Raw genomic sequence first — 10108 nt, 5'->3', positions numbered from 1 at the left:
GTATTGGCTGACTGGCTAAAAAAACTTTATTGAGCAGAGGCAAGGGAGGGGGATGGGTAGGTGAGGTCCCTAGTCCGGGACTCCAGCGGCTGCCGCTGCTATCCGCGCGCGTGTCACGAGGGGGGCCTGTTGGGCCTCTAGTCCAGAGCTGTATAGGGCAGCCTGCCACCTTTCAATTGTTGGCACTGCATTTGGGTCATCAGGTGGATTGTGTGAGCAGGTCCACATCATGTAGTGCAGGCCTGCCTTCTCCCCGCAATATTTAGTAGCAGGCCCGTGCATTTTTGTTTCTTCCTACAGTCGCAACAACCATTATTTCCAAGCCATGAGCGAAGCAACCGGTGGAAGTTCTCCGTCCGCTGCTGCGTGCAGTCACTATTGATATTGATTGCCACCGCCGCCTTTGGTCTTGTAGCGCAGCCACATATGCTTTTAGATAAAGAATGGTTAGTGGAGTGTTTCTTGAAGAAGCAATATGTGTGAAAAATAAGGTTGTCTCTAATTGTATGTACATGTCTTGCTCGAATTATTTGCCTCAGTCTATCGAAAAGCTGAAAAAGTTGATGAGCGGCGCTCAAATTTCGCATTAGTAAGTAACGTAATCGTCGGTAGTTTTCTTTTTTTTTTTTCAGCAGGGCAGAGCAAAACCAGCATGAAACGACACAGTAAAGCAGGCAGGCGTCACGTCGCGTTTATAACGAGCTTTTATATTTAGAGCGTTTGCTAAAGGTAGACTGTGGTTTAACATTTTCATTGGTGAAAACACTTACATGGGTTCGAACCCGACTGCCAGTGGCTGGCTGCCAATTTACATATTTACTAGGCATTTGGAAACTGAAGAGTACATGCTTCATAGAAATGAAGGAGTTTAGGTAAGCATATACATCTCAAGCAAGAAACACATATACATTTACGCAGTAATATATAACATAAGCTTAGTATTACACACATCAAACACAATTAATTCTGCTCTTGCTTATATTACACCACTCATCCTATACTATGCTAATTATTTCATTTAATTTTGTTCTCAGAGGTAGTGTAGATGATGAATGCGGCTTAGTAGGTTCCGTTGCAGATAGCTGGTATTATGAATAGAATAATAGGCGTGGGTTCTTTGTGAATTTGTGAATGTTCACATAGATACATGCACTGAGGGTATTCAGACAGACACATTGGATACAATTGGTAAGACCTGTCGGATGAAATGGTTAAGACCTATTAGATGCAATGGATTTGACCCATTGGGCTCCCTATGGCAAAGATTCGTCCGACTGAGAATTCATATGGAACATGAAAAACCGATATATAATATAGCTATGTACAAATGGCAATCTATAGACTTTGCACAAGTAGCTGCTTTGTTTATATGGCCTATCCAGTTGGAACTAACTTGAATAAGAACTACAAATAGAACCAACTGGACTGTCTTTCCCACTGTACTACCCATTTGGAATTGGCGACTTCCAACTGGACTCTCCAATGGGTTCCATTTGGAATGTGAATAAGAACTAGAACCGAATGGAGAGCCCAATTGAACTGCCCATTTGGAAAGAGAATTCCGGCTGGAACTCTTGAGTCCCATAGTACCAACTGAGATTCCAATTGTTTTTGTACTAGTGTGGCTGAGGCTCCGAATCTATGCCAGGAGCACAGATGACATGATTTGCTCTCTATCCCTGATATTATCACCGCAACGACATACAGCAGCACGAAAAGCTGTTAATCTGCCTTGGCGTGGAGTAGCTGCCCGAAAGTTGCGACTATGCATTCAAATATTGGCTCGCACGTACAAACGCTTGTGTAGGTCTTGCTTTGGAACTGACGTGCGCCCGAGTGAATATTGATAAAGACGGCTACACACACCACGAGAAAGTGGCTGTTTAACACGTGTGTCACCAGGTTACGGCAATGGCTCATATTGATTAAAAAAAAATGCGGCAATGGTTTATAGTTTCTTAATATAGCGACCAAGGAGTGACAGGAGTTCTTGCGTCGAATCATATTTGTTGCCGTACGGTATTTCTGCTACGCGCTTCCTTTATATTGTTTCCATCACGTGGTGATAATGCTAAACGGGCACATGAAGTTTTTAAGTTCAGCGTGAAAAACCACTGGGTTGACTAGTACATGTACTGCACCTCCAGGCAGACATCCCGAAAATCCATTTGGAAATAACTAATCCCATACTGTATTAGACATTGACGTTTGCATCGTGCTGGTATGCTCGTGATTGGATGGGCTAGTCCTGATTCCACGTGTTTTCATCTCCGTGGTCGTTACAATCATGGAATACCGATGTTCTCTATCACCTGTCGACGTCAACGGCGTCCTGTCTTTGCAAGTGTGCCGCTTCGCGATCATGCGCATTGTTCTGCTTGCTAGAAGCACTTTTATAGAAGTTCCACGATGCTAGCAAATTAATTCTCAAACGAAATTTTCGCCAAATCTCGCATTACCGACTTTTCGTGTTACGCGCCAGATGTGGAACTGAAACGAAGTGGTCGATTTTTACTCGCTGTAGTGGTGCAGTGGCGCCCTCATACCGACGGACGCCATCGTTACAGTGTTCTAGCGTGGTTCTAGCATAATTGCTTACTACTCCAAAACCAACGATCTATAAACCATGTCCAAAACCAGAAAACCTCCCTGCGCTTTCGATCCATGCGTCTGTAGCCCAGTAAACCGCGATGTTGCGAGAAATATCTTTTTCTACCATGGTTTCCTACTTACTCTGTTCCTTCCGTGATGAAAGCGTGAGAAGAAACTTTTGTTGTGATGTTATGACATTTTTGTTTGAAATTTAAGGGCATCTGCGCAGTCATTGAATATATTTTTTCATTCATGAACATGCACGTAAGGAAAACATTTGATTGGCGGCAGTTGCCAAATGCAGTTTTGTTTCTTTAGGAGCTATCTCTTGAAAAACAGACGTATTTGGCAGATACACTGTTTTTTTTTTAAATACTTTGTGGTCGGATCTAAAGCCTTTAATAAGGAGTTTAACACATGATGGATATGAAGTAAGATCAGTACCTGAAAAGTAGTATAAACGAAACTGAAACCAAAACTTGTGCAATTTTGGCTTCAACTTGCATTTGGATTCGCGTGTTCTTTTGCTTTACTTGACGCCCTTTCAGAGGATACGACGCAAGATGATACTCCAATCATGACTCCAATCATTCTTAACGAGGTGTGCTTTTGTAATTCTTGCAGCCGTATTGTTGTTGAACATAGTTATTAAAATGTAGATGCCTTTATCTTGCGAGTGTCATTGTGACACAGTAATCGTGCACGTTGCAAACGTTCCTGCATTCTGCTTGTAGCTCTGACTCATGTTATTGACCAAACGACATTTTTCGATTTAAATATAAATCTAGTGAAGATTTAAAAATTATTATGTTTAGTTCCTTTATTTAGTGCGCCAAGTTTTCATTGCTTCAATTTGGTTTCGGTTCTGCTTTCAAATTGAATGACGTCATATGAATCGAAATCAACCATGCTTTTTCCACTTTTGCACAACGCTACGAATGCGCACTAAGCCTGGCGTCGCTTTGGTTGCTTTGGTGGTGAGTCGGAGCTTGGAGATTTTCCGGTGCCCTGTCGGATAACCGCATTTTCCCAGCTGGTTGCGCACCTCTCTATCAGCGTGCGTGTGGGAGCGTTCGTCATCATCGCGTGTTGTCATGGGAAGCACGGCCAGCTGAGAATGGATGCTGTGTTCCTTCTGGACCTCTCAACGGGACGAGCGCCTCTACTCGCGTAAGTTCTTTCTTGGGATAAAAACAGCCAGGGAAGCCTTCCGCCTGTCTTCGTGCTAACTGCTCCACAAACAAGAGGAGAGCGCGCTTACCAGCGGGAATTTGCACACTATGCAACTGTAGTTGTTACCGCTGCTGTCATTTCGACGATGCTGTGCATTCTGAGAGGCGTTGGTCTGTTGCTGCTTGCTGGGAAAGCTTAAAGTTACTTTTCTATCCCTAGCTTCGCGCAGCTGTGTATTGTATCGGTAAAGCAACTTGCTAGTGGAGGAATTTGGTGTCCTGTTCCCGTTTCGCGATATTTGTGTATGTCGCTTCCTGTATTTTTTGAGGCACGTTGTCAATGCGAGGGAACCGCTTCTTTCTGTCTAGGACTGCGCTCAGGCGTTCCTCAGCGGACTGATTATTATTTTTTTTTTTCTGAAGCACCCGTGAAAATGTTTGGCTCTTAGTTCAAGGACTGGCGCGCTGCGCTGGAAGGTGTCCGCGTTTAATATTCAGCCGCCCTAGATAATCTTTGCTTCGCACCTCAGCCTCAGTTTGAAAGAACGTAATAGACAACCTTGGGTGAATTGAATGCAGCGTGCGCTCAGCGGAAGGGTAAAGTTCTTTGTTGATAAGTTCCCCTACTTGCGGCCCGCTGCGGCCCGCGTGTTACTATTGTTTGTGTGGCGTATACTTGATTTCCCGTTGGCTTTTGCCACTCAGACTTTGTTTTAGAGTGGCGCTGTTTTGTTTTTTTTTCTTTGCCATACTTCCGATCACGTTCCGGAAAGCAGACACATGAGCGCAATGCTTTGGAAATCTGTGTACACGTTGTCACTCGATTTGTAGGCGCTTCGTTGTTGGGAAACAAAGCACAGCTCCCGCCAAAGAGCATGAAATGCTTCGTTGACTGATTTGTTTATTGAGTGATCGATTTCCGATTGGTAGCTGCTATACTTTTGTCAGCATGGGTTGACACCGCACACACTTGGCATCATGTACTTGCTGTTGAGCTGTTTGGTTTTTAGTACTTCAATGAACAAGAAAAAGAACACACAGTCTTGTCCCATCTGCAATGTTCTTTTTGCACTGGTTAATCAGGGCACAAACATAGTGCTAATTTGGTATCGTAGGGTATTGTAATGTGCACTTGTATTATGTTGTAGCAGTATTAGTATCTGAAGTGTTTGTTACATGACTGATTATTTGGCAAAACAAAAAAAACAAAACGGCAATATTGTTGCTGCAGAAATTGGCATTGTTCAGCGTCCTCTTTTGCTGAATATATGAAATTATGTATTCAATTTAATTACGTAAACTTCTGCTAGCAAGCTTTGGGGCCCAAGTGTATAGCACTTGTATTGGTTTTCGCAAATTATGTGGAATTGAGAAGTATTGCATAACTTGCATGACTTACCGCCTATGTCAACTGAGTTACAACCAGGCGAAAAATACGATAAAGTGCTGTTTAGCATGTTTTGGGTGCCGGCTTCTCTTTGAAGGGAGTGGCCAAGCCATTCTCGCAGAGCCATCTGTTATTAGTGAACGTTTCGATTGTGGCAGAGATTTTATTGCATTGTCAGAAACTATAAGCCAATTTGAAGCATTTATTTCGAAGTTTGAAGTGCTTTATGGTCTTGGGCATCTCTTACTGCACTGCTGCCTTTTTTATATTTCTAGTGAATAGAGTACAGGAGAATAGTTAGTTTTGCAAGTTGTTTGCAGCACTGTGATTCAGGGCTGCAGGGCCGCAGAAAATAGCCATACAAATATTTTAACAGTAAAGGTGTATTTTTCAGATGAAACAGAAGCAGTTGAAAACATATCGGAAATCTGCAAAGCCCTCACGAGCAAAGCTCTGCAAAGCAAGAGCAATGATGACATAGTCATTTTAAAGTACACAAAGCATTCCAGTGACTGACGAAGTCAACAAAGCTCGAACGGACAAAGCTCTGCAAACGCCTGCTGGGAGGTAGTGATGAACCACCATTCGGTCATGGAGAAGTTAATTCAGAAACTGAATACGAATGCAACTTTTGTGGCATAGATGTCAAACTGACGGGGGTTACGTGTGCCTAGAATGACTTATGTAGTGCATTCCATCCTCATTGTCCCAGTTTGCCCATAGCTTCCATAGTGCTGCAAAATACTTGTGAAATGAAGCATAGGCACGAATCCGCGCTTTTGTATGCGAGTGGTCAGTACAATGACACTCGATTTTATAGGCTGGCTTATTAATTTCGCCAAATTATTCTGTTATTTCTTTAAGCTTAAATCCATTTCAGATTTTTTTCATGCTTTCTCCTAGATTTTCAGTCAGTTGTTGATACTTCGGCAGGTCTTGTAGTCGGGAAATCAATGTGGGTAACAGTAGTTTGTGCCAAAGCTGCTTTTCTTGCTCATTGGTGGTGCGCTAGAGGTTGATTTCAAAAGCTACCTGCAACTTATGGTTTAGATTTTTGGATAGTACTTTAAATATAGTAAAGTAGAAAGTTAGGCCAGTTGGTAAGGATCCATGTTAAAACGGCGCACATAAAATGTGAACACACAAGATCCCCAGGTAGTTGAAATTACTCTGTAGCCTGTAGTGTTCTGTCTGTTTGTTCGTGTTTTATGTACACTGTTTCAACATGGACTTTAAAATTACAATGCTCTAAAAATGAATGTTTTTGCAATTTTAGATTTTTTTTTATAGCTTTATAGCAGACAGCCATATTTTCATTTCTTGATTATGTGGGCAGATAGAGTTGGCACCTTCTGCATGCTGGTAACTGAATGGATATGGCATTTGGCTCAGTCCCAGGGCCAGACTAGCTTCCATTGTACCCGGGTACTCTCGATCAATGCCCAGTGCCCAGGTTCTAACCAGACTGCCGGCGTCTGTGTGCTGTGCGATATCAGAGCACGTTAAAGATCCCCAGCTGGTAGAAATTACTCCGTAGCCCTTCACTATGGCACCTCTTTCTCTTTCCACATTCACTCTCACCTTCATCCTTTCCCTTTATGATGTGGTTAGGGTGTTACAGGACAAGTGTGACAGATACTGTGCCTTTCCTTCCCGATAAACCAGTTTATACTTATAATCTTCATTTTCAGGACTTTGGGTTCATTTTGAAAGACTTGCCTTCTTCTCTACTGCAGGTGATACGACTTGTCAGCTCGAGTGACTGTGTGGCAGCTGTAATGGACACGTCAGCGGGCGCTCCGTCGCCCAAGGAACCAGCGCAGCCCCGCGTGCTGAGCGCAACGTGCCCCGATGAAGCGTGCTGTGCGCGCCTCTTCTTCCCGTCCTACGACCTGAGTGTTGAGTGCCCCCAGTGTGGCCAACGCCATGACCGCACCGCCCTGCACGACGTCACCGAGGTGTCCAATGCGGGCATTGCCTTCCACTCGCTCATCCGCAATATCCTCATCAGTGAGTTGGCTCCGGGTTCTGCCGTAATAGAATACTCGCGCTAAGTTTTGATTGCATTTCTTGACATTGTAAGGATGCACAGGATACAATTATACGTGGACCACCGTGTGGAATTTACCTGCGTCGAGTAAGGGATTTAACTGAATTTTCCTGCTCTTAGTGCTTTTTTCTTTTTTTTTTTTTTTGTTTTGGCAGATGAACTGTGGCTATGAAATCAAAGTTTTGTTTATGTCATTTAAGGCAGGTCGAAATGTTGTCTCTTTAGCAGTTCATTATGCATTGCTGTACTGGGTCTCGGGGCAGGCTGGTATAGTGGTTGCAGTGGGTCAAAAGCTAGCGAGCCGCGATTATATTGTTAAGTTTTAAAGGGAACTTAAATTAGACTTTTGACATTATACCCACCATTTGGCTTCTGAAACAAACTGTGAAACAAGTGTAGAGAAAGATATTACGACTTATTTACTCTGCACAGGCAGGCTCTTAGTGATGGTCGGTGTTAACGAGATCATTATACACCGTCCAGTTTTGCAAGGAAAAGTGAAGCGACAAGTTTTTTTCTTCGTGCTTTTATTGGATTCTTTGTATTGGTGATACCTACAAGAGGAGCCGAAAACTACATGCAAGGAACGGAACAACAAAAGTCCTATGCTCTGTTTCATACATAAGGTGCAACGCAGCGAAAGCTACGCAAGTAGTCCGCAAGAAAGAAAAAGGAGACGTATCACTATGCGCTTGGTTCGTGGCTGTGTGGTTTCTGCGAAAGCGGGCTTTATTCCCAGCATACACGTTTGCAATAACTTGCTTCGCGTGCCTGGACATCTTCGCAGTGGTGATGTTATTAACTTATAGAAAAATCCGCTCTGAAGAGGCAGCCAAGGTCGCTGCATTGCGCAGCGCGGAGGGCACCGCTGGCAGGGTTGCGGGGCAGCGAAAATGTGACACGAACAAAAACGACAAACAAAAACATACAAATGAACTTAATCCGATCTTTTCTCCCTGAAAATGTTGCTTTTTATGGAGTTGATTGCAAATGTAAGATGTATTAAGCTTGCAGACAAAGCAACTATTATTTCCTCTCGTCAAGAGCAGGCACTATTTTTCATCACGGATGAGGGGAGTGCAAACAAGAGCTCTAGCTTTGGCACTGTTGCACTTGATGTATGAAATCAAGTATAGTCCCTCTTCATGTGCAGCTTTGTCTAAAACTGAGTAAGGGAAATAAATTATTCCTTGATCATTAAGTTTATTTTGAATGCTAAACTATCTGCCTGTATATTTGCCCATGCAGAATAGGCAGATATTGGCAGAACCAGCTATCTGACCTTTAACACTCTTGAAAGCCGTCTAGCACAAGACCAGGCAGCGCTGCCTTATGTTTCTTAATGGCAGGCCAAACATAATATATGCTAATTAGTGCATAAGTCAGAGAGAGTGGGTGTTTGTACATCACTGCTGTGGTAGAGACTGCGGAACTATAAAATATCATGACTAGGAGCATAATGCGTAAAACATGCATGATCAGAGAATACAGATAAAGTGCAGTAGTGTTGTGAACACTAAAAGACAAAACAGATTATTAGTGGAGTGCAAGTCTTCTCTTCGCATTGCTCTGTGTAAAATGGGAACTTGAGCTGCCTCAAATTTTCTATCATTGAGAAAAATAAAAGCAGCTCGTTTGAGAAGGAAAATTTTCAGCATTATTTCTCAAAAGAGCTCTCCAAGCAAGTTCAAATAGCGCTTTCTCTAAAATTATTTATCGCAGTACTAGGTCTGTAAAGAAAAGGTTTTGTGTACAAGCTCTGGCGATGTCATTCAGTGGTGGAACGGCTGTGGCAGTCGTGCCGAACTGCACTAAATGGCTAGTCGCACTTCATGCTTATGCAAAATTGACTTTTTCCTCACTAATGTGCTGCACAACCGCCCAAATATTCGGGCAGCATATTGCCATTTTTTTTAACCATGGCACCCTCAATATTAGCATCTTGACCTCCCTCTTTATTTTTTCGTGCTACACCATTGTTGCACCAAATTATGCTATGCTCGCCATTTTAAGCATGTCTGCATGTCCAGGAAAGTTTCAGCACCTATATAACGCTGAGCGGATTTATTACCTGAAACATAGGGGGCTGAATTTAAGAATTTAGTCGTATTTGCATATTGTGCACCATTGTGTACACAGAATTGTGTACCAGGCACACCCATCGAAACGCCAGGAAAACAAATGAAGTGCCCCCTGGTACTGTTGCTGCCCCTTGTGGCCATGTGGTTTGTTTAAAAGCCTCATTATTAGATTACTTTTCTTTTTTCCATCATGGCATGGACCATTGCTCATCATTTGATGATGGCATCAGGTGATGATGATGCCCATTGGTGTGATGTGCAAATAGTTGTCATTTTCCTAACTGCATTTATCAAAAGACAAAAGCCTCTTTCACTGACCTCCAATTAATGCAGCCCCCCCCCCCTCCCCCCCTACCAAATTAATTTATTTGCACACAGAGACGTAGCCAAATCCTGTTATACTGAGAGCAGTGCACTCCCTTTAAACGAAACTCGACAGGGACGAGGAAAACTGTTTCGTTTATTGACAGTTTTGTTTAAGGGTTGTGACCCCCGAAGAAGCTATGCAAAGATGTTTGCTTCAGGCTGGTGTCGCCAAATACGCATTCATCCTCCGAAGGCTGCATGTGTGCTCTGAGCAGCCCTCTTGTTGGAAGTACCGCTGAAGCACCTCCACTGCCTGGCTTGCCTCGTTCACTGACACTGGGCAAACCTGGCTGTCATGGCTTATCTCCTCTTCACTTTCATTACCAGACGCCTTAACTTCTTTTAAAATGTCTGATAGTGTGTCCTCACGGCAGGTAACATCATCATCAATAGCTTCATAATCCTGCATAGTTAGCATGCCAGTGCTGCACGCAGAAGCTAGACCACTGAAAAGAGCTTG

The 10108-nt window shown here is 43.3% G+C and overlaps 1 protein-coding gene across 1 annotated transcript in view; it reads left to right on the top strand.

Annotated features, from left to right (window-relative positions):
- Positions 1 to 3532: 3532 nt before the first annotated feature.
- The window catches only part of LOC146181122 (deubiquitinating protein VCPIP1-like), a 77713-nt gene continuing 71137 nt past the window's right edge, over positions 3533 to 10108 (top strand). The window contains exons 1-2 of the mRNA XM_084576259.1: positions 3533 to 3762; positions 6888 to 7161. Of these exons, the coding sequence (XP_084432385.1) occupies positions 6930 to 7161 (232 nt within the window). The 5' untranslated portion in view covers positions 3533 to 3762; positions 6888 to 6929. The remainder of the gene's footprint in view (positions 3763 to 6887; positions 7162 to 10108) is intronic.

Source organism: Amblyomma maculatum, chromosome 8 (assembly GCF_055883805.1).
Source record: "Amblyomma maculatum isolate TAMU_Amacu chromosome 8, ASM5588380v1, whole genome shotgun sequence".
Taxonomy (NCBI): Eukaryota; Metazoa; Arthropoda; class Arachnida; order Ixodida; family Ixodidae; genus Amblyomma; species Amblyomma maculatum.
The sequence above is the reverse complement of the archived record's forward strand: the minus strand, read 5'-3'. Positions and strand labels throughout refer to the sequence as shown.